Source organism: Trichosurus vulpecula, chromosome 8 (genome assembly GCF_011100635.1).
Source record: "Trichosurus vulpecula isolate mTriVul1 chromosome 8, mTriVul1.pri, whole genome shotgun sequence".
NCBI lineage: Eukaryota > Metazoa > Chordata > Mammalia > Diprotodontia > Phalangeridae > Trichosurus > Trichosurus vulpecula.
Window position 1 is genome coordinate 111,421,360 of NC_050580.1, and position 25,153 is coordinate 111,446,512.

Consider the following 25,153-nt stretch of genomic DNA (forward strand, 5'->3'; position numbering starts at 1 on the left):
CTTTCTGTCATTGACTTTTGTAGGGTTTATTGACAGTAATAGGATCCCTGGGTTAAAAGATACAGATAGGTACCTGTTTTGCTGCTTTGTTTTGTAACGTTGTGTCCAGAAACCCTGTTATTAAAGTTTCAAATGGGAAAATGTCTTCTGATTAAATGAATGACAGAGCTCTTATATCACTAACACATCAACCAACATAAGTCATCTGACAAACTGCTAATCTGTAAAACGTGGTTTCTTAAGGAGCAGAATGTTAGCCAACAGCTGTTGAGAAAGTGAGAACAAGTCTGGCTATAAGAGGTGTTGGAGCCATAATGCTTCCTTCTCTTTTGAAGGACTCCTATATCATTAGGCCCACTTTTAATGGCACCTCTAAATCATCACTGCCCCTTCCTTGCTGCTTATATTAAGGAGAATGAAGGACTACTGTCCTAAACTTTTCATCAAATGGAGAATTTGAAAAATATTGAGGAAAATACAAATCTATTTCAGTTGCAATAAGAATTTAGGACTTTGTATTTTTATTTTTGATGACCTTGATAAATGAAAAATTGCATGGAATGAAAAATCAATATTCTAAGTTAGAAGTGTAAAATTTCCAGAAATCTTGATGCCATGGCAAAATATTTGCAACTCTAGTAGGGTGAATGAAGATAGGAGAGAAGACACTTTGGGGAAATTTGTGATGTGTGCAAACACTTTTCAAGTATGCTCTTTTCATTTCCATGCCACTTATCAGTATAGGAACATTAAAATGCCTTACTTGTAACAAAGTTTATGATAAAATCAACATGTTATTTTTTCATGAAGTACATAAATATAATTTATGGATCTTAAAATACCAGGGACAGAAAAATCAAGATTCCAATTTTCTTTGAAATTGAAATCATATTTAGATTTTCTCATTCATCTCCTTTCTGAGACTTTTGAGTATGTAGCAAGGAAGCACCTTGTTTCCAATAGAAATGTATATTTTCTTTAGGAATAAATAGATACTGTTAATGGTGTTCACAGTGAGTCTTCTTATGCCTCACTGAGAGGAGGGAACATAGCCACCAAACTAGTTGGGTTTTTTTGTTTGTTTTGTTTTTAAGGTGAGAACCTACAAGTAAGGAAGCAATGACTCCTTTCTTCAGTTATAGAAATAGCAGTAATCTCTGACAGCCAGAAAACATTTTGTTTGTTAGGTTGTTATGATCTGATTTTGGTAGAATTTTAGAATTAGTAACTAAGATTGTAGAGATTATCTAAGTCCTTTCTTCTTTTTTAATATTTTATTGATGCTCTTTTCTTCACTTTTTTATCTCACTATCATTTCCCAATGATTCTTCTAATCCTGAGAGAATTCTCTTTTGTAATAATTAAGTATAGTCAAGCAAAACAAATCATATTAGCCTTGTCTAGATAGATAGAGCCCATTCTTCACCTTTCTGCAGAGAAATGAGAGGCATGCTTCACCAGTGTGCTCAAGTCATGATTCAGCAGTGCTAAGAGTCCTAAAAACTTCCATGTTGTTTTTCTTTGCATTGTTGGAGTCATCATGTAAATTGTTCTAGGTCTTACTTTGTTCTGCCTTAATTCATACAAGTCTTGCCAAGTTTCTCCAAATTCTTCATACTTATAATTTCTAATGGTATAATAACATTTTCATTTCATTTATGTACCACAATTTCTTTAGTCATTCCCCTGTTGAGGGGCACCCACTTTTCTTTCTCATCTTTGCTACTATAATTATACCTGTATGTGTGTGTGTGTGTATGCACCCACAATTTTTTATTTTATCTTTGAACTTCCTGTGGTATATGTTCCCAGAAGTGGTATTGCTACGTCCAAAGGTCATGCCCCTTCATTTTTAGAGTTCAGGAAAATGAACACAGTCTACTTTTTAAAAAATCACCTTATGGTATAACATTTTTTCTTTTAAAAATATATTAATATCTTTTCCCTTCCTTACCCAGAGAGCTCTCTCTTACATCAGAGGATTAAAAAAAAGACAAAAATACAATTCAGTAAAACTTACCAGTAAATCAATTCAGGCCAGTAGTATGTGCAACACTTCATACTTAGTCTTCTACTTTTTCAAAGATGGGAAGAGGAAAACTAAAGGTTGAGTAGCATTATATAAATAATGTCTTATTTTCATTATTAGTCATTACATCAAAATATAATTTTTAAAAGTTTTTCAGGCCTTTGGGAAAATAAACAAAAAACTCTAAATTCAAATATTTTTCTTCTGGGCCAAAGAGAATAAAATTAAAAATATAAATTTTTAAAACTTATATCCAAATTTATGGTTCAAAAGTAGTTTGTATAAACATACCCAAGAAACTAGATAAGGCTTTTGTTGGGAGAAATAGAGGAAGAAGGTAGCTAAAAAGATTCTGCCCTGCCCCAAAGCAAGTATTATTATTATTATTAAGAAAACTGTGGTTGGCAACAAGTCTCAGGGTCCACTTGCTGGCAGCACTAGTGGTCTGGCACTTGATCATTAGCCTCTCGTGCCTGGTACACACTCTGACCATGTTTTATTAGACTTGGAATTGACTCAACAAACTTGACATTTAAATGAACATTTTTTGCATGGTGTGCTTACTTAGACAGAAAGCTTGGACACTTTGACCAGTTGTCTGTCAGCATCTTAAATCCTTACCAGATTCACTGGCATTAAAGGCACTTGAATAAATCAGGGCTGAGGGTAGCTGTCTGTAACAAGTCCCAAAACATTTTGTTATCTATAGGAAACTAATGTCAGTGAAAATTTGTCTTTTCCATGTTCCTTTTTTCTCTATAAATGTTTTGCTGATGCTTTCGCTTTTTTGCAGGTGCTTATTGTTACTATTCTTGTCTCCCCTTCCCCAAACCATCTCTAACAAATAAAGTCAAGCAAAACAAATTAGAGCATGGGTCACTTTGAGAATATACTCTTCATTCCATGCCCAGTGGTGTAGAGTGCCCTCTACACCAAGAGGCAGGAATGCTCCGCATCAGGGCTTTGGAAGTCTCCATTGGTCACAGAAATGAAAGCTTCCATTCCATAAAATTAGTTTCTCTGTTCTGTGCTGGCTATCCCAGGTTTCTCATTGGCTTGATAATGTTCTGTCAGGAGGCTCCTGGGCCAGGGAATCCACTCCCCTTACAGTTCTTGTTTTTACAAAGAGCACAGCTACAAACGTTTTTGTTTTGTGTGGGACCTTCTTTCAATCTTTTATGTCTTTGGGGTACATGCCTCGTGAGGAAAAAGGTTATTGTACTTTTAAGGAAGAAGAATACTGTTACCATGTTCAACTATTAGGGTTGTCCTGTGGAAGAGGGATTGGACTTCATCTGCTTGACCTCAACAGGCAAAACTAAGACTAACGAGTGGAAGCTGTAGGGAAATTGACTTTGACTTAGCAAAAGAAAGAACTTTATATGCATATTGCTTTTTAAAAATGTTTTATTAAAAGCAGTAGTGAATATCAGTATAACCAACAACCTTGCTTAGTAACTCCTTACATTTTAATTAATTTCAATGCATAAAGCATCACGACTTTTCCTTCATTCCCCCCAAGTCCTCATCAGTATTCTTTGTCTATTTGTTCTTACTCAGTTTCCTCTTATGTGGTTATAGCTTGTATGTATCCTGTTCTTTGAGATCTGCTTTTAAAATTTTTCATTTCATAAAGTTCTTTTCTAATTACTTTCTATTCCTTGTTAGTCTTAATGTTTTTACATTGTTTCTTTACATTAATGAATCACAGTTTATTCAACCATTCCCTTGTTTTTGGAAATTTAGGTTGCTTCAAGTTTTTTCCTATTACATATAATGCTACTAAGAAAATCTTCGGACAAAACCTTTTAAAACATTCCATCTGTAGCTCATTATGTATATTTTTTATAAGTCAGGGTATTTTCCTAAAAATGGATTAAGTCAAAGTATATGATAAGTTTTCTAACATATTGTTTATTTCCATGTTACTATCTTTTTACCTTTTTTTTTGTAACATTTTAAGCTCCAAAACTGTCTCCCTCCCTTCCTCCCCATGCTGCACCTAAAGAAGGCCACTATTTCTCTCTCTCTCTCTCTCTCTCTCTCTCTCTCTCTCTCTCACACACGCACACACACACACACACACAAAACACACAACGTGTGATAAACATATATATACATATATAAAACTATACTATGCATACTTCTGTTTATTGGTTTTTTCTCTAGAGGTGGAGAATGTCTTCCTTCATTAGGTCCTTTGTATTTGATTTGAGTATTTATAATACTCAGAATAACTTCCTTGTTCAGTCTTTGAACAGTATTGCTATTGCTGTATACAGCATTCTCCTGGTTCTGCTCATTTCACTCTTCATTATTCCACACAAGTCTTTCCATGTTTTTTTTTTTTTAAATCAGTCTGCTCATCTTTTCTTACAGCGCAGTAGTATTCCATCACAGTCCTATACCACAACTTGTTTAGCCTCAGTTTCTAGTTCTTTGTGACCACAAAGAGATCCACTATAAATATTTTAGAACATAGTCCATATTAATTTCAAGAAGGAGCTCTGACAATTAAGAATTGTCCTGAAGTGGAAGGGCTGCTTTGGAAATTGGTGAGTTCCTTGTTGTTGAAGGTTTTCTAAAAGAGACTGATATTAGGAATAATGAAGAGGGACATGCTTTAGTTTGGGATTGATCTACATCCATCAGTGGCCTTTGCAGCCTTTTTGCATATGAGATTTTCTTTTAATGTAAAAACGTCTCATGGACCTTTCATGGTAAGTTGTAATATGATATCAATTATTTGAGAAAATACATGACTGGATATGGACTTTTTGAGAATCACATCTGAAAGCCTTTCCAAATTCTAAGATACTTCATGTAGGAATGATGACTGACTTGGCATGCTGACTTAATATCCTACGGCAAGTGTGAGGTCAGCTCAAGGCCCAACCTATCTGATGTTTTTGATCTAACAGGAAATCTCCCAAAGGTAAGCATAGTGCAAAAAGTAGCCTAAACAATCATGGTGGGTCAGCATCTTCAAAGAAGACCAGGAGAGTCTTTAAGGCACCATGGCCACTATTTATTTCTCTTGTTGCCTGGAAAATGTAAAAATTGTAGATTAGCTCTCAGGTCACTAAGGATATTGTCCTCTTCTTTATTAAGTTTTGCATATGAGGTATGAGTTGCTATATCTCCAGTAAAAGGTAATAAATATTAGATGAGATGTAAAATTATTCTGCTTTTTCAGAAATTTGTCAGATTGCTATTTGTGAATGCATAGAAGTGTATATGATTATCTTCTAAGGGGAAACAAATCTTATAAGGAAAATTTTTTATCATATCTTAATTTGCTACCATATTTCCCATAAAAAGGGGTTTTCTTTTCTTTTTTTTCTTTTTTGTTTTTTGGAGGGGGGAAGGCAGGGCAACTGGGGTTAAGTGACTTGCCCAAGGTCACACAGCTAGTTCATGTGTCAAGTGTCTGAGGCTGGATTTGAACTCAGGTCTTCCTGGCTCCAGGGCCAGTGCTCTACTCACTGTGCCACCTAGCTGCCCCGGGTTTTATTTTCTTTCACCAAAATGGAATAAGATAGATAAGTTGGCTTGTTTAAACAAAATTGGGTAAATTGTTAGATTTAAATCAACCAAAGATACCTGAGGGCACAACATCCAAGAGAAAGGTAAGGGAGTGTGAAGGGATTAAGAAGTTATACTTGGTGCTAGATTCCAAGTTTCTTTAAGCCCATTTGTGAAAGGGGCTAATATGTCACTTATCCTTATGATAAATAACTTCCCAAGGCTGATAAGGTAATAATTGTGTAATGTGACTGTTAAGTAATGAAGCCATTGAAAAAAATCCCCAACATATCAGAATTTATACATCCAAATAAACTCATCCCTCAAAAAAGAAGTTTCAAAAATATTTCTTGCAGTGACAGCATCATGAGAATAAACGTAAAGCTGTCCAAGGTGACTCTTAACGCTGACACACTGTTGGACTGTGTGCAAGTCATTCAACCCCTCTGTCCTTCTGTTTCCACCTATGTAAAAATGGCACTTGCATTTCCTACTTTCAGGGTCAGTTTGGGGTAAGTCTTTTTAAAAATAAAACTTAAAGGATTTGGCAAGTATGAAGCATTGTTTTGAAACAATATTCACTTATTACTGTAAATCCTGGTGGGTTGGTTTAAAAAAAAATCAGTTATCTAAGTAGTCAGTCAGTAAGCTTTATTAAATGCCTAAAATGTGCCAGCACTGTGATCTTTGTAATTTTTTAATTCATTTTTGAATATTTTAGTTTTGGAGTAGTTTGCTCTTTAGAATGAGAATCATATTTTGCAGTGCTTTCAATGGTGTTTTAAATATAATTAGACTTCCGATTTTATCAGACTATGTGTCTTGAATTGAACTAAGATATTAGTGATTATTTTGTTGCTGTTCAGTCATTTTTCAGTTGTGTCCAACTCTTTGTGACCATGTTTGGGTTTTCTTGTCAAAGATATTGGAGTGCTTTTTCATTTCCTTCTCCAGCTCATTTTACAGATGAGGAAACTGAGGCAAACAGGGTTAAATGGCTTGCCCAGGGTCACACAGCTAGTTAAGGGTCGGAGGCCAGAAGTAAATTCAGGTGTTCCTGACTCCAGGCCCAGCACAGTAGCTGTTGTGCCACTTAGGTGCTCGGTGATGGTTTTACCTGCTTTAGTATTGTCTTTTGTTATGTTTTTATGGTTCATGTTTTAATTTCCTTGACCCAACATGCCACTCTCCATATTTTCCAAAAAAACCTTTTTAAACAAGAACACTGATGCTTTTTAGGAATTGGCTCTTTATTCAAGACTTAATTTGTAATCTTTTTATGCAAGTTATTGCTAATCAAATACTCTTCTACTCTATTACATTTGTCTCTAAATATGTGGAAAGTGTTTAAGCAGTAGCTTGGGATTATTTGAAACCATCCATGAAGTAAGTATACATTCTTCTATATATGGTACTTATATGCACTTTTGTAATTTTAAAAATTAAGGACACGTTCAAAAAGTCAGATAAAAATCTGTCCTATATAGTTCCCAAATTAAAGCACAGAATTTCCGTATAGCAGGATTTACGAAAAAAAAAAATTAGTAGTAGAGGGACTGAAAGGACAAGTGCCAGTGAATTGTGATCAGTTTTTTAAAAGGGCAAAACATTAGAAGCTCAGTATTTTCATTCCGCAGTTTATTGATGGTCCTAGAATCAAAGAAAGAAAACTAATTCTTGGTAGCCAATGGAAAATTTTTTCTACTTATACTTCCCCTCATTTATTTGAGAAGGGAAACCATAATACCCCTCTGTCTACTGGCCTTTTCTTAATCATTTGACATGAAAATCCTTTGGAATAGTGAATTATCTTTGTAAAATTAGTTACTGTTGTTTTAATATCTCTAGATTCTTTCTTCATTGGACCATCGGTTTGTAGATTTAGAGTTGAAGGGACCTTAGAAATTATCTAGTCTAGCCCCTTATTTTTACAGATGAGAAAACTTAGGTCCACACAAGTTCACTGACTTCCCCAAGATCATCCATGTAATAAAGTGACAGAGCTGGGATTCAAACCTCAAGCCCATATCATTGGACTATGAACCCAGGACATTTTTCTATTTTCTACTTTTTTTCAGGCAGTTGTAAACTACTTTTGTTCTTATAACTAAATAAAATGTTTAAGAGAATTTTCTAACACCTACTTGAAAAGATTAATAAAAATATGGAATGGAGGACATTTGTAAGTAGGTGGTACTTTCAGTACTTATTGTACTAAGGAAAGTTAGTCATTTGTAATGTGGAATGCTAAATATTGAAAAACTAACTTGTTTCCAAGTTCTTTAAATCTCTCTGTATCCTATTTGGCACCTTCCAATAACCTTTCCTTTTTTTAGTGTTGTATCAGTATATAACATACTTTTTCAGGGCATTTCAAAATTAGGAAAAATTGCTTAAGAAACCTGGCTTTCCCTTTTACCCAGTGCCTAACTGGGTATGTGGCCACTTTCCATTCATATTTATGAATTTATCTGCCAGCTACTAATCCATGGAACCATATTCAAACATCTAAGTTTGCTATGACTTATGAATAAAATAGCATGTGATTTTTAAAAAATATTTAGCAAAATTAAATTGATTCTCTTGCCTTTCCCTGCATCTCACAGAAAACTTTCCAGATGCATTTTTTAAAATTAAAATGGTTTTAATACCATGGCTTTCCTTTAATTCTTTTTCATTTATATTCTTATAGAGTTTCTTCTTACTATTTGTTTTGGGGATCATGATCTTTGAAGAGATGAGTAATTATAATGGAGTCAAACTATTTAGCAAAAAAGCTTTAGTTAAAGACTTGGGAATCAAACTTGGTATGTCAAGAATCATATGAAGAGTTACATGGGAAGGCTGTGCAAGGGTGAGATTTTGAGAAAGGTGATGGTGTTCGTTATTACTATCATTTTGAACATTTATTTTTTGGGGGCAGTCATGGGAAGGATTAGTCTACGGTTATTCAAATTGTTACTGCATTATAGCAGGGAATTGGGTCAAAGTGACCTTCCAACTCCTTAGTTTTATATTTCTTTGCTGTGATTTTCTTTTATTTCCTTGGGATGCATGTTTTAGCAGCAACATTTTCCAGGATACTTTGTGGTTATTGAAACGTGAGTACCTCTTTTGGATTTCCACTTGAATTGCCTTCTCTTTTCTTCAAGACTTCTCTTAAATGCTGGTCAGAAACTCAGTAAGGTTTAGTTAATTATCATAGTGCTCCAAGATATTGGTTATAACAGTGTGCCAATCCATCTGTACCAATCCCTTTACCATTTTAGTCAAACATTTCACAGACATTTATTAAGCTTCTGTTGCATTTTAAACTATCTAACAGTAACTTTAAATCTTTACTTCTGAATTTTCTTGTTAGTTGAAAAACAGTGTTAATTACATTAGTGATTTTAGTTTGTCAGTTTTGCTTATTGAAACAGTGCTAATTTGTTGCGTTCTTTTGATTCACCAAAAACAATCTGTGCATTAAAGTTTACATTTTTAAAAATGTAAATCCAATATTTATATTTAATTTGAAAATCTGCATTTTAAATTTTCCTTTTGTGCTTAACTGAGGCATGACATTCATTTACTAGTTAGTTTCATTAATGTGTTCTGCAGCTCTTCATACCTTCCTGGATGTTGTGGTATCATGATAGATACCTTCAGTGGTCTGATTTTGTTATTCTGATCCCAGTGAATTAATATTAATCTGGTTATTAAGGACCAGAATATTCAAATGTAGCATAACATCTTCAACCTGATTCTTTAATGTTATAAATTTCTTTGGTTTTACAAATAAATTTGTAATATCTTCTTTTTGATAATTTAAAGCATGGTGGAATGTTATAAAATCAGAGTTAGAAATTACTGTTCTAAGGGGCAGCTAGGTGGCGCAGTGAGTAGAGCACCGGCCCTGGAGTCAGGAGGACCTGAGTTTGAATGCGACCTCAGACACTTGACATACTCACTAGCTGTGTGACCTTGGGCAAGTCACTTAACCCCAATTGCCCTGCCTTCCCCCTTGCAAAAAAAAAAAATTACTGTTCTAGGTCTGTTTAGTATATTCTGTGTTGATAAAGAATGAAACCTGTTCATGTTGAAAACTTTTTTTTTTAAAGATTCTTGAGATAGGAGAGAGAAGAGCAAATACTTCATGAAAAATGTATATATAAAAACCCATAGCGGGGTCCTAATCTACATTTAGTGTGCCTTTGAATCTCTGGAACAGAGACATACAGTCAAATGACTGTGTTAATAAGTAGGGTTTTTTCATGCTTCATTCCCTGATCAAATGTTTTTTGAGCACTTGCTTTTATGTACAGTCGTGGGCTAGGTCCTGGAGAAACAAGACACAATCCCTACTCTCATGTAACTTAGAGTCTAGTAGGGACTCTAAAAAGATGCACTCATGGCTGTTTTAAAAGGTAGAGTTTGGAAGTGCAGTGAGAGGTGCAAAGGCCTGGAGATGATTTGTTGATTTCTTATTATCTGTTTTACAACAAATTCCTTAAAACACAAGTCATCATATTTGTTCCCTTTTGCTTTTCCGCTGGGCATGAGATTCTCTCTCAGCAGGATGTTTGATGGAGGAGCCAAGCAATAGGGTTTGTATATCCAAGCACACCTAAGAACACCCAGATACAAGGCCTACCTGGTCATGGGTTTCTTGGAAGAAGATAACCTTGTTCTTCTGAGAAGTTAATTCATGTGGCTGTAACAGTTTTAGAAACCAGTATAATTAAATGTATCGTGTTTTCAGCTTGTTTTCTTCTAACTAGAAGAGGCAGTTGAGCGCTTCAGCTTTGCATAGGTAAAACTAATCACTATCAAACACAATAAAATAAAATAACTCTGTAATAACATTTTTAGTTACCAAATAGCAAACCATTTTGGCATTTTGCTCAAATTTTGCTTAATGCATACAAGTACAAAGCCATTGACCTGTCCTATCCCTTTCATTTTACTTCTAGCATAATCTTTTTCTTTTCCATGCTGAACATCCTATAAACCCAGAATTTAAGAGTTTAGTAGGGACCTCAGGGGCCATCTAGAATAACCCATTCATGAAAGGAAAGGGTTATTAAAAACTCTTTACAAGAGGAAAGTGCCCAGTGACAGAATTGGGCCTTGAGTGAAATTTCTTTTTTTACTGATCAAGCTCGACTGGAAATAGTGTTGACAAACGCAAACCACTCAAATCAGTTTCATTCTCTGTTTTAAGCTTAGGCATCTGGACAGACTTTGCCAGGTTGTGGTGGGGAGAAGCAGGGGCAGGTTCACATGTCATTTCCTTTATGGATTACCAGTTTAAATGTTGACTTTGAAGCAAGAAGAGAGTGTATTCTAGTTTGCTGTTACATCCTTTGATGTCATCTTTGTTTCACTAGATACAGCATGATAATTAGTATGATAACTCTTACAGGCTACATTCAGTCCTTGTCATGTAAAAACAAATTTTAATGTGATAAGACAAATGAAAGAAGTTTCTTTCCATCTGTCTATCTTTTGACTTAATATTTCAGGACCAGGCCTGGAGTGTGTTCCAGATTCAGGGCACAAGAAAAGTAAACAGAACCTACACTATCTTCTACACCTGTATTTTGGATTATCTGATAAGGCTAATTTTAGCAGTTGCAAGCCGGAGGATGTTTACACCAGGATGGCAGCAGCTCCAGTAAACACCCAGTCCCCAGATGGTGCCTCCCTGTCCTGGCCCATCACAACAGTTTTAAAACCAGCTTGGTTTTTTTGTTTGTTTTTTTTTAACAGGGGAGCCAGTGTAACTCCTTCAAGACTGGAGTGACACTCTGCATCTGCATCTGCCTCATGTGAGTTATCATTTTGGCAGCAGCATTTTGCGTAGGCTCAAACCTCTATAGAGGTTTGCCTTTTCTTTTTCAGGAAGCCTATAAAACTGCTACACAGTATGTCTTGGCAGCAAAGGTAAAAAGTGCATGAAGGTTCCAAACTTCCCTGCACAACTTCCTGCTCATTCCAAGGGGGCTTTCTCTTCTAACACAGGTCCTGCCCATCTATATAATCAGTGACTATTCCAAACAGAGTCTGAGGGTTCCCCTCTAAAGATTTGGCTGATTTTTTTTAGTTCTTTTTTCCGCAAGCAAATTATAGAAGAAACAATATCTTTAATATTGAAAATATCTCTAAGTGCTATCAGTAATTATAGAGCCAACAGTATCGTTAAGTGCTATCAGTAACTTCAGCTTTCAAAGCTTTGGCTGTTCTCTTTATAGTGGATTTATGTAATCTGAGAACACTGTGTACTGCTGTAGTGGCAGAAACATTTCTCTGTTTTAGAACTTGGGGCCCTGAAAATAACTTGTCCTTTTGTCTTTGGGATGTGGGCCCATTGGGGTAGGCCTGAGGACCCTCTTTAAAGAAGAAATAAATGAGCAGGGAATCTGTGATGATTATATTTAGCTTCGGGCCTTGGGCTGCTTTTTGGAGGCACAAAAAGGTCAAACCTAACAATTGGGCTTGAGGCTGTACACCACTTACTTGCCCCTAGCCTGTAAGAAGAGTCGAAACTCGAGCCCCTGCAGCTGTGCAGAAGCATATATCCCTGCAGTCCGTGCATGGCAAGCCTTGGATAGGTGGCATTCCCTGTGCCCTACAAATGGCTAAGGCTGTCTTCCCAGGGACCGGGATGAGAAGGGATTTAAAAATATTTTTAGGAAGGGGTTTAAGTATATATTTATTTTGTTTCAGGAGTAAAGGGTCTTTTCATTAACACATTCCTGCAACCAGGACAGCAAATTGTGATTTAAATATATTCTCTCTGAAAGCAGTGACAGAAGGATAAACTCCTTCCTGTGCTCTGTATTGCTGGACTTGGAGCATATTCCTTCTGCACCCTTCTTGCTCCAAAGCACATTTACACTGTGTGTTTCTCAAGTAGACAGTTTAATGACCGGGTAGTCATATTACTGAAATGACTATCTGGGCAGCTCGTGAGAAAATGTCAATAGCTTGTACTTCATACTGATTAATATAGCGCTTGCTGAAATGAAGAGGGTTGTCAAGATGGAACTTGGACTCTCTACACTCAAAATCCATTCCCACCTGTGACTAATTAAAGTAGAGTTTACTTTGGACAGTGTTAGAGTAATTGGAGAACTGTGTGTTTTCACCACCAGGGATCTAATCTGATGTCTCCACTGTGATAGCCTTGTGCAGTCTAGAAACCCTTCTATGGCAATAGTGGACTTCACTGGAAAGACCACTTGATTGAAAATCAGGAGAGCTGGATTCTAGTGCCAGCTCTGTTCTTTACTTGCTTTGTGACTTTGGGTCAGTAATTTACCATCTCTGAGCTTCATTTTTCTCAACTACAAAATGGGGAAACTATCACTTGTCCCTTTGAAGTGTGTTGAGTTGGATTGGGAAAAAAGGGTCTATGTAAATTTAAGGCATTTATATTAAATAGCATTTTTCAAGAAAAGTATTCAGATAGAAAAAAAATTGCCCTTATGAACAAACCATTCTCTTTATAAAGTGTGCAGTGCTTTTCTTCCAAGTGTTTCCAGGAATTGTGTTTTAAAATTATGGTTTGAAGGTGTGAGGATTATTTGTTTTGAAATCACTAAGTGGGGTTACTGGTTCTTATTCCAAACTATTTCAAGAAAGGCCTAGGTTTTAATTAGCAGTCATCACTCTGTACTTACCCATCTCCCTAATTTAGGAACCCTGGTGTTTTTAGAGAGTAAATATGGGCAATGATGTATAAGATCAGTTTGTTTTTCCTGGGGAGTTTTGAGGTATATACAGTAATTTATGAAAAGCAATAGTTGAAAAAAAATTTAGTACAGGTCAAATCCTATTAAAATGAACTCTAAAGCATTGCACAATTTAAAAAAATCTGCACTGGAATTTTGTTGTATCAAAATAGTGTATTGAAAATAAATGGGTTGTGGGCCAGAGCATTTTTGTTTTGTAGAAATGTAACGGGATTTGGTCCATGATGGGAGTGGTGGGGGTTGGGGAGGGATACCTCATAGCATTAAACCAGTTTTCTTAGAGTTAGCTCAAGTAGTGGTTTGTTTCCTGGTACCTTTGACAGTGGAGAAGTTAAATGTATTCTAAAGGCATTGTGGTGCTAAGGCAAGAGAATCTAAATGTCAGTCTAACCTACCCAGTACCATAGAGAGGGCTTTAAAAGGGTAAAAAAAATCTCAGAGTTAGTCTTGCAGGTGATAGCAGATAGTGGGGCACTATGAAGTTCCTACTACCTGGTAGACACAAAAGGAGTCTAGTAAGTAGTCTCTCCTTTGTCATTGCTACTTTGGAGAAGAGAGAGACCCAAGATCTATATAAAAGCTTGACTTTCCATTTTTTTCAAACGGATAAATGGGAGAACTTTTTTTTTACTCTAGTAGTACAACTTTCGAGGTGGTGGGGGGAGGGGAAAAGAGGGAGATAATTTAAAATTTCATCGTGAATAAGGAGAATTAACAGAACTGAAAAATTGGTCAGGAGTAGGATGACATAATGTAATAGTAATCAAAAGCTATATGTGATCAACAGTAATGTAAGTAGAGGTATCATGAGACTATGTAGTCATTTTACCTTCCTCATACCCACTGGACAGACCGACAGATTTATATGTTCATTGATATCCTTTCCATTAATCTGTTTCTTCAGGCCCTGTATGAGGGGAATTAATTTGTTGTACCTTCTCATCCCCTTAGACCATCACTACATCATGACATTACTTCCTTTCATTGATTATTTTTTTAAGTTTACATGCCCATGGGAAACCCAACTCTCCTGCCTTTCCCCACTGTATCACACTATCAGAGCTGCTCCCAACTTGCAAAAATTAGTCTGCATTTTTATATGGTTTATGAAAGGATATCATGTTTTATCATTTGTTGACTACCTGCTTGTCTGACTCTACTATTTATATGATGGAATGATACCTGCTTAAACATCTCATTTGGAGGAGAGCCATTTAAGGGAACAGCATTTTCTGTGTAACGAACTTAAATCTTTTTCTAATGAAATTTTGATAGATTTAACATTGTAACAGCTGATTAACAAATGTATATTCTGTCTAGCAAATGCAGTTGAACATATTGGTCAAAAGTGAATGTAAAACCAACACCAAGCCAGAGATTCCCAAAGAGGAAAAAGAAAATCTGATAAAATCATAGAAGGATTCTTGTCACACCAGATGTGTGATGAAGCCCTTCACTTTTTATAAACCTCTAGCCTGATTCCCATCAGTAGTTTTCTCTTGGAGAATATTGACCATACAAATAGCCACTCAATTTAGATTTTATACCTTGATAACATGGGGCTAGGAAGGGAGAAGGTAGGTAGAAGAAGAAATAATGTTTGGCATAAGTTTCCTCTGAGATAAAGAATTCTGCTGGGCTTTTGGAAATTTCAACTGGTATTAAAATAGCAGCTGCAGGGGTAAGCTGCATTTTTACAGTTTCATAACAATTCCCCTATCACAGTGTGCATGAGCACAATGGAACCTGAGTTGGAAGAACAAAAATGACAGTCTTAGGGGAGGGGAAGTATGGTAAGAGAAGAGAAGAAATGACTTTCAATTGCCTTCTGCCTTGATTGCCTGTTCTTTTGCATTGCCTAATTAAGGATCTCTTCTTTGTGCAGTGTATAAATCCCCGGAGTATGAATCTCTTGGTTTTGACCTGACCGTTGAAAGATTAGTTTCCATTGGATACCCCCAGGAGCTGCTCAGTTTTGTCTATGATTCTACATTCCCTACCAGGTAATTGTAAATGGCATTGGGATAGGACTGGCATCACCAGTGAGAGAAATGATTATCAAATATCCAACTACTGGGGAGATCCAGAATTTTTTCTCTTTTTCGTTTGGAGATTAGGTCAAAGCTTAGTTCTTTGAAGGGTTGATGAGTTGAAATCTTGGAGTTGTTGCCCTACCCAACTAGAAAACCTTGAAAAGAATTTACTCTAAGTCCAATTCTGGCCCATTGTCTTCTGCTCTGGCAGGTTTGGGCAGGGGGATTGAACCTTTATCTAGATTGCCTGAGGCTGGGGGTGGCCTGGGAGCAAGAATGATCAGAGTTACGTCCCAGAGCCCCTAATTATAATAGATCCACCAATATTGATTCTTCTCATTAATTGTTAACCAGTCAGAGTTGATTGCTACCCTCAGGAATACCCAATCTTCCAAGGGCATATAAGCATTGAGTGGGTTCCATGAAGGGTCTTTAGCATTTGAAAGTGCCACTGACCCCTTTTATTAATTACCTGCTAGCGTGATTAATAATATGATTAATTATCCAGAATTTTTGTCTCTTGAACTTTTTATGTCACACCACCTTTTGCCCACAGAGTTAATAGCTACAAAATTATCTCTGAAAGGAGGGAAAAGATTTTTCTGGCCTGTGTTGGTTAAAACTTGTCCCATAGAGTATTACATCTAGATAAAATACAATCCTCCTTGGAAATAAAGTCAAGCTGTTTTAAATCGGCTTCCAGTTAATCAAATAGCATTTATTAAGTACTCGTTGTATGCCAGGCACTATATAATCTCAGGGGTAGAGAGAAAAGGGAAATGTCCTGGTCTTCAGGGGAGACAGCATGTGTGTAAATAAGTATATATGGAATATATACAAAGTAAATCAGTTTTGGGGAGAGAGAGGCAAGGATCAGGAAAGGATCATATAGAAGGTAAAAGGAAAGGGATGATTCCAGGAGGTGAAGATAAGGAAGGAGTATGTTCTAGACCTGGAAGACAGCCCGTGCAAAGGCCTGGAGGTGGGAGATGGAATGTTGTATAGGAGTAACAGCAAGTAGGAGAGCGTAGCTGGACTTTACAGTACTGATGGGGAGTAATTAGTATCTAGGAAGTCTGGAGAGGTAGGAAGGGGCCAGGTGGTGAAGAGCTTTAAATGCCAAACAGAAGAGTGTATATTTGATCCTAGAATAATGGGGGACCACAAAAGTTTACTGAATAGGGGCTGATCTGGATTGGAATGGGGAAAAGCTTGAGGCAGGGATAGCAAACGGGAAGCTGTGGTGGTAATCAGAGGTGATAAGAGCCTGTACTGTGGTAGTGGCTGTATGAATAAGGACAGATGTGTGAAATGTCATAAAAATAGACAAGGTTTGGCAGTTTAGGTATATGGGGTGAGGAGTTGTGGATAGCACTGAATCCTGGGTGACTATGGAAGAATGGTGCTACCTTCTGCATTTATAAGGAGGTTCAGACAAAGAGAGAACTAGGGGAAAATCTAATGAGAACTCTTTTGAACATGTTGAGCTTCAAGTGCCCACAGGACACCAGTTCAAATCAATCTGATCCAGTTCAAAATATACAATCGTTGGAGATGCACACTTGCAGCTTAGGAGAGGATGTAGGGCTGGACATAGAGATTTAGGAGTCATCTGCTCAGAGATGATAACTGAACCCCTGGGAGCTGATGGGATCACTGTGTAGGAGAGGGTGTAGAGAAAAAGGGCCCAGAGACCTTTTAGCACTGGGGTAGTAATGCTGTAGATTCTTTTTCCTTCTTTTTCTTTTCTTTTCTTTTTTTTTTTGCAAGGCAAGCAGGGTTAAGTGACTTGCTCAGGATTACAAAGCTAGTAAGTGCCAAGTGTCTGAGGCCAGATTTGAACTCGGGTCCTCCTGACTCCAGGGCTGGTGCTCTATCTACTGCACTGCACCATGTAGCTGCCCCTATATTTTCTAGATTTAACAGGGAGATTTAGATCTAATATCTTATTTTCATTGAATATTTAGTTGTGCATCACTTCCTGTAGGAGGCATCTGATGCCTGTCTTACAAAATTTTGAGGATTTTGTCTTATCTGGTCCAACCTCCAATGTCTGTTTTTCTGAGACAAACTTTTTTGTCTGTACTGTGATTAGGGTTCATAGCAGTGTTGTCATGTGATTTTTGCTTCTTTTATTTCATATCCACTTTTTAAAATTTTTTCATATAGAGGACTGGTCTTTGACACACTATATGGGAACTTGCTGAAAGTTGATGCCTATGGAAACCTCCTGGTATGTGCACATGGATTTAACTTCATAAGGGGGTGAGTATCTGTTCTAGGATATTTCAGCCATCCTGGGACTTAGGGAAACTTTCACAGAAGAGTCAGACAGGCCAGTGAAAGCTGAAAGTAATAGGCCTTTATTAAGTGTATTTCTAATACATACAAGGGAAAGCTTGAGACCTAAAATAACCACCTGAGTGTCACCCCACACCTCCTCCCACCCCCTCCCCAGGAGTGTGTGGGAGTATTCCAAGGGACAACCAGGCTGACTGCTAGAACCACAGGTGTGATGGTTTTTATCACAAGATCCTGGAGGCCTTCTCTGTCAAGACAATTCAGTGTGAGGGTCAGAGATTTTAAAGGGAAGGAGAAAGCTTCTCTCTGAGACAGGTCTGATTGGTTACTTAATTTTTTTTTTTTTTTTACTTTGGGAAAATCTTTTTTTTTTTTTTACAGATTTAAATTTAAATTTATTTATTTAACATATTTAGTTTTCAGCATTGATTTTCACAAGTTTGAATTACAAATTTTCTCCCCATTTCTACCCTCCCCCCCACTCCAAGATGGCATATATTCTGGTTGCCCTGTTCCCCAGTCAGCCCTCCCCTCTATCACCCCCCTCCCCTCTCATCCCCTTTTCCCTTCCTTTCTTGTAGGGCAAGATAAATTTCTACGCCCCATTGCCTGTGTATCTTATTTTTTAGTTGCATGCAAAAACTTTTTTTTTTGTTTTTGAACATCTGTTTTTAAAACTTTTAGTTCCAAATTCTCTCCCCTCTTCCCTTCCCACCCACCCTCCCTAAGAAGTCGAGCAATTCAACCTAGGCCACATGTGTATCATTATGTATAACCCTTCCACACTACTCATGTTGTGAAAGACTAACTTCATTTTGCTCCTTCCCAACCCATCCCGCTTTATTGAATTTTCTCCCTTGACCCTATCCCCTTTGCAAAGTGTTTGTTTTGATTACCTCCACCCCCATCTGCCCTCCCCTCCATCACCCCCCCACTTTTTTTTATTTATTTATTTATTTATTTATTTATTTATTTATTTATTTTTATCTTCCTCCCTCTTCTTTCCTGTGGGGTAAGATACCCCTGATTGGTTACTTATAATCAGGGGTTTGGTTAGTAAGGTAAATTTCCAGCATGGAAGCTTTCAGGTATAGAAGATTCTAGACAAAGGCAAGAGGAAGAATGATCTAGGACTACTGCAGTATCAAAATCTGGTCTCTTTCTTGCATTATTAGGATTAAATGAGAACTATATAAAGATGGTATTGTCTTCTGAAATACAGACATACCTTGGGGATATTGTGGGTTTGCTTCCAGACCACAGCAACAAAGTGAATATCACAATAAAACAAGTCACATGATTTTTTTTGGTTTCATTACGTTTATATTATATTGTAGTCTATTAAGTGTGCAATAGTATTATATCTTAAAAACAACCCCAATGCATATACCCTGATTAAAAAATACTGTATCACTAAAAAATACTATCATCTGAGCCTTTAGTGCTGGTGGAGGGTCTTGGCTCAGTGTTGATGGCTGCTGACTGATGAGGACGCTGGTCGTTGAAGGTTAGGGTGGCTGTGTCAGTTTATTAAAATTAGACGGCAATGAAGTTTTGCTGCATCATTTGACTCTCCTTGTATTGGAACACTTTGAAGCCATCGTAGGGTTATTAATTGGCCTAATTTCAATATTGTTTTGTCTAAGGGGATAGGGAGGGAGAGAGAAGGGAGAATGGTTGGTCAGTGGGATGGTCAGAACACACACAGCATTTCTCCATTAAGTTCACCATCTTCTATAGGTGCGATTTGCGATGCCCAAAAACAATTACAATAGTAACATCAGCGATCATAGGTCACCATGATGGATCGAATAATGAAAAAGTTTGAAATATTGTGAGAATTTCCAGAATGTGACACAGAGACACTGTGTGAGCACACGCTATGGAAAAATGGCACTAACAGGCCTGCTTGACACAGGGTTGCCACAACCTTCAATTTGTTTTAAAGAAAAAAAAAGGCAATATCTGTGAAGCTCAGTAAAACAAGGTATGCCTGTATCATACTTTTCAGATTTCCTTAGTCATATATATATAAAACCACATATATTTTTCTTGGCTAAATTTTTATGAGATATGTGGAACAGTGAAATTTAATTGTTATATTCACCCATTCTATACTGTTTTTAAAAATTTCACCTTTTCATAGGATCATAGGTCTAGGGCAGAAAGAGGCTTTACTGAAGTTCATCTTTCTCTATCTGGAAACGACGTTAGAGGTCATTTAATTCAACCTCCTTATTTACAGTGAAGAAACTGAGATAGAAGTTAAGTGATTTGTTCAAGGTCACATAGCTAGTATGTGGTTGAGCAAAGACTTGCTCTTGACTCAAAATCCAACCCTCTTTCCACTCAGCCACACCATTGTATCACTGAGAACCCCCTTTCTTTTGCTCTTTCCCCTTCACTACCTTAGGTTCACCATACCTGCTCTTCACATACATACACATCCTTCAGTCTCTCAGCCCTCCCACATTTCCTAGTATTGTAGTACTTTATCTATTTGTCTGTGCTATGTCCCTTGACCAAATGGGACCTCCTCACTCAGCTCAGCTCTGTGCTGCTTTTTACCTGTGCCCTTCTCTTCTTTCTCTCTCTGCTTATTTGACTTTACATTGTTGTTGTTGATGTTCAGTTGTGTCCAACATTTCGTGACCCCATTTGGGGTTTTCTTGGCAGGGATACTGGAGTGGTTTGCCATTTCCTTCTCCAGCTCATTTTACAGATGAGGAGCCTAAGGCAAACAGGGTTAAGTGACTTGCCCAGGGTCACACAGCTAATAAGTGTCTGAAGCCAGAAATGAAGTCTGCCAGACTCCAGACCCAGGGCTCTATCCACTGGGCTACCTAGCTGCCCCAGTATCTTTTGACCTTATATCAGACCTCAAACCTAGGTCACTGTCACCATCGACTTTCTTTACTTCTGCTCCAGGACCATGGAACATTTCTGGAAGAAGCTGTAGATATGACCCATTCAAAGTTTATGCCTTTCTTTTTTTAAAAAATTTATTTATTTAATTTATTTAATATATTTAGTTTTCAGCATTGATTTTCACAACAGTTTGAATTACAAATTTTCTCCCCATTTCTACCCTCCCCCCCACTCCAAGATGGCATATATTCTGATTGCCCTGTTCCCCAGTCAGCCCTCCCTTCTGTCACCCCACTCCCCCCCCCATCCACTTTTCCCTTACTATCCTGTCGGGCAAGATAAATTTCTATGCCCCATTGCCTGTATATCTTATTTCCTAGTTGCATGCAAAAACTTCTTTTTTTTGAACATCCGTTTTTAAAACTTTGAGTTCCAAATTCTCTCCCCTCTTCCCTCCCCACTCACCCTCCCTAAGAAGGTAAGCAATTCAACATAGGCCACATGTGTGTCAGTATGTAAAACCCTTCCACAATATTCATGTTGTGAAAGACTAACTATATTTTGCTCCTTTCTATCCTATTCCCCTTTATTCAATTTTCCCCCTTGATCCTGTCCCTTTTCGAAACTGTTTGTTTTTGATTACCTCCTCCCCCTATCTGCCTTCCCTTCTATCATCCCCCCTTTTTTATCTCCTTCCTCCTTCTTTCCTGTGGGGTAAGATACCCAATTGAGTGTGTATGTTATCCCCTCCCCAGGTCAAATCTGATGAGAGCAAGATTCACTGATTCCCCCTCTTCTCTTCCTACAGAACTGCTTTTTCTTGCCACTTTTGTGTGAGATAATTTACCCCATTCTATCTCTCCCTTTCTCCCTCTCTCAATATACTCCTCTCTCATCCCTTAATTTGATTTTATTTCTTTTAGATATCTTCCCTTCATATTCAACTCACCCTGTGCCCTCTGTCTATGTATAGTATATATATTCCCTTCAGCTACCCTAATACTGAGGTCTCATGAATTATACACATCATCTTTCCATGTAGGAATGTAAACAAAACAGTTCAACTGTAGTAAGTCCCTTGTGATTTCTCTTTCTTGTTTACCTTTTCATGTTTCTCTTGATTCTTGTGTTTGAAAGTCAAATTTTCTATTCAGCTCTGGTCTTTTCACTGAGAAAGCTTGAAAGTCCTTTATTTTATTGAAAGTCTGTATTTTGCCTTGGAGTATAATACTCAGTTTTGCTGGGTAGGTGATTCTTGGTTTTAATCCTAGCTCCTTTGACTTCCAGAATATCATATTCCAAGCCCTTCGATCCCTTAATGTAGAAGCTGCTAGATCTTGTGTTACCCTGATTATGTTTCCACAGTACCCAAATTGTTTCTTTCTGTCTGCTTGCAGTATTTTCTCCTTGATCTGGGAGCTCTGGAATTTGGCTACAATATTCCTAGGAGATTTCTTTTTGGGATCTTTTTCAGGAGGCAATCAATGGATTCTTTCAATTTCTGTTTTACCCTCTGGCTCTAGAACATCAGAGCAGTTCTCCTTAATAATTTCTTGAAAGATGATATCTAGGCTCTTTTTTTGATCATGGCTTTCAGGTAGTCCAATAATTCTTAAATTATCTCTCCTGGATCTATTTTCCAGGTCAGTGGTTTTTCCAATGAGATATTTGACATTGTCTTCCATTTTTTGATTCCTTTGGTTCTGTTTTATAATATCTTGATTTCTCATAAAGTCACTAGCTTCCACTTGCTGCAATCTAATTTTTAAGGTAGTATTTTCTTCAGTAGTCTTTTGGATCTCCTTTTCCATTTGGCTAATTCTGCCTTTCAAGGCATTCTTCTTCTCATTGGTTTTTTGGAGCTCTTTTGCCATTTGAGTTAGTCTATTTTTTAAGATGTTATTTTCTTTAGTATTTTTTTGGGTCTCCTTTAGCAAGTCATTGACTTGTTTTTCATCGTTTTCTCGCATCACTCTCATTTCTCTTCCCAATTTTTCCTCTACTTCTCTAACTTGCTTTTCCAAATCCTTTTTGAGACCAGTTCATGTTTTTCTTGGAGGCTTTTGATGTAGGCTTTTTGACTTTGTTGACTTCTTCTGTCTGTATGTTTTGGTTTTCTTTGTCACCAAAGAAAGAATCCAAAGCCTGAGGCTGAATCTGGGTGTGTTTTCGCTGCCTGGCCATGTTCCCAGCCAACTTACTTGACCCTTGAATTTTTCATCGGGGTATGACTGCTTGTAGAGTATAGAGTACTTTGTCCCAAGCTTGAGGGGCTGCACTGTTGTTTTCAGAGCTATTTCTACACAGCAAGCTCTGCTATACCAGCGCTACTCCTCCCCCAAGAACTGCCAACCTGGACCAGGACTAAGATCTAAGCTGGCTCTGCACTCCTGCTCAGATCCACCACTTAATTCCTCCCACCAGGTGGGCCTGGGGCCGAATGCAACTGCAGCTGTAACTCTGTAAGCAGCCTCAGAGCTGCATCACCTCCACTGCCCCGCCGAACTCCTTTCACTCTGTCCCTGCAGCTTTTCCCACTAATCTTCTCTGTTGTCTTTGGTGTTTGTGGGTTGAGAAGTCTGGTAACTGCCACAGCTCACTGATTCAGGGCTCTAGGGCCTGTTCTGCCCAGCTCACAGTCTAGTTGGTCCTGCCGCCCGCCGCCCACACTGGGCTCTGCTCTGCTTCGCTCCCAGTTCCTTGTGATAGACCTTACTCGGAGACCATCCAAGCTGTCCTGGAGCCCTGCTTCCCTCTGCTATTTCGTGGGTTCTGCAGTTCTAGAATTTGTTCGGAGCCATTTTTTATAGGTGTTTGGAGGGACCTGGGGTAGAGCCCACACAAGTCCCTGTTTTCTAGCTGCCATCTTGACTCTGCCCCAAAGTTTATGCTTTTCAGCCTCAACTCATAGTTCATTCTCACTGCATTCTCTTTGTATCTCAGTACCTTTCTTTTTCTATGCCTATTGTCTCATACTTCTCTTCAATCTCAGAGAAGGAGGTGTACTTCCTCTGTAAAGCTTACCCCTTTACCTTATTAGATCTCAACCTTTAGCAATTCCTGAAGGAACTTGCTTTTAAATTTATTTCTTCCTTTTGCAGCATCATCAATTTCTCCACCACTGGATTTCTCCTTTGCTTTAAAACATGCACAGATCTATTTCATTTTGAAAAACCTTTTTTTTGTACCCTTGCCGTCCCACAAGCTGCCATTTTTTTTCTCCTTCCTTTAACTTTGAAACTTGTAAAATGAGTTGTCTGTACTCAGCATTTCTGCAGTACTCTGTAATTTACCACCGTATAACATCACCGGGAGATAATGGGTTTTAAAAGATGCATTTATATTTCATAGAGAAGCTTGAGTTTCCTAAATGCAGTCTACCCTGCTCTTTACCTCTTATTCAGTACTTAAGTGGACTTGTGACTCTCTCAGTGTGAATGCTGCCTCTTACAGTGTAGATGGCACTACTTAAGATCCTCTGTGGTTTTCCATGAATCTTCTGTGAGGGTCTGCCTGGTGTGCTGGAGGCCTTTCTCTGTCACACACAGTGCTGCAATGTGTACCGTGCAACCTGTACATCTCTTATCCTTCCCTCTTAATATATGACTGGCCCATTGCCTTTTCCAGGCATATATCTCTTTGATATCATTTACACTGCGTTTTGAGCGTAACTCAAACTTGCTTCAGACTCCTTATGCCCACCATATGCCTTTCCATTGTTTTTTAGGTGACTCACAATTTTGATTCCTCAGAAACTGATAGTCTGATAGTCTGTGATTCGTTTCTGCATTGCACAACTAGAAGAATATTCTGTTAAAAAGATGGGCTTTCATTTCAGGGAGAAGTTTAGTATCATTTAGTAGAGCTGTATAATTTCCCACACGCAATCTAACTTACTCTCTTCTTCGTGTTCAGTTCTTAGCCCTGTTCATTGGCATCTTTTTTTTTAAGGGGTAGGGAGAAGAATTGTTTTTAAAATATTTCTTATTCTGAAATTCAACACCAAAAAAGATTATTTTCATATTCACAGCAGACACAAGAAGGATTGTATAGAAAAAATGTGAATCTTCATTTCATACTGCTTGCTTTTAAAAAAGTTTATAATCAATTCCATCTTACTTTCAAAGCTATTCTGCTTGTCTGTGCTTCCTTCTGAACTAATTTCTGTTCTCTTTTGTTCATTTTTTAAAAAATGTTTCAGTGGTCTGCCTTTTTAGCATCACTATTGCTAATTTTCCCGTTCTTCCCAGATTTCCCCAATTAAAAACAGAAGGAAAAAAACATCTTGTAACATATAAACAGGTCAGGAAAAACAAATCCAAAATGTTCAAAATGTCCAAAAATATATGACTCTTTCTGAACCTAGAGTCTATCACCTTTCTGGTAGGAATTGGGTCCCGACAGACCTGTGAGTGGGTCACAATAAGTCCCCTGGAGACATGGTTGGTTATTACATTGTTCAAAGCTTTTAAGTCTTTCAGGGTGTTTTTCTTTACAGTGTTGCTGTCCCTGTATAAATTGTTCTTCTGGTTTTGCTCATTTCACTCTGAGTCAGTTTAAACTATCTGGAATTCTCTGACATTGTCTCTTTTCATAATTTCTTATAATGCAGTAATATTCCATTAAATTTGTGTAGCACAGTTTGTTCAGCCACTCTC

At 37.6% G+C, this 25,153-nt stretch overlaps 1 protein-coding gene across 2 annotated transcripts in view; it reads left to right on the forward strand.

Moving 5' to 3' along the window:
- NT5C2 (5'-nucleotidase, cytosolic II) overlaps positions 1 to 25,153 on the forward strand; it is a 102,160-nt gene that overhangs the window by 57,190 nt on the left and 19,817 nt on the right. For both annotated transcript variants that reach the window (XM_036735749.1, XM_036735748.1), the window contains exons 4-5: positions 15,179 to 15,296; positions 17,496 to 17,591. In XM_036735749.1, coding sequence (XP_036591644.1) covers positions 15,179 to 15,296; positions 17,496 to 17,591 — 214 coding nt within the window. The remainder of the gene's footprint in view (positions 1 to 15,178; positions 15,297 to 17,495; positions 17,592 to 25,153) is intronic.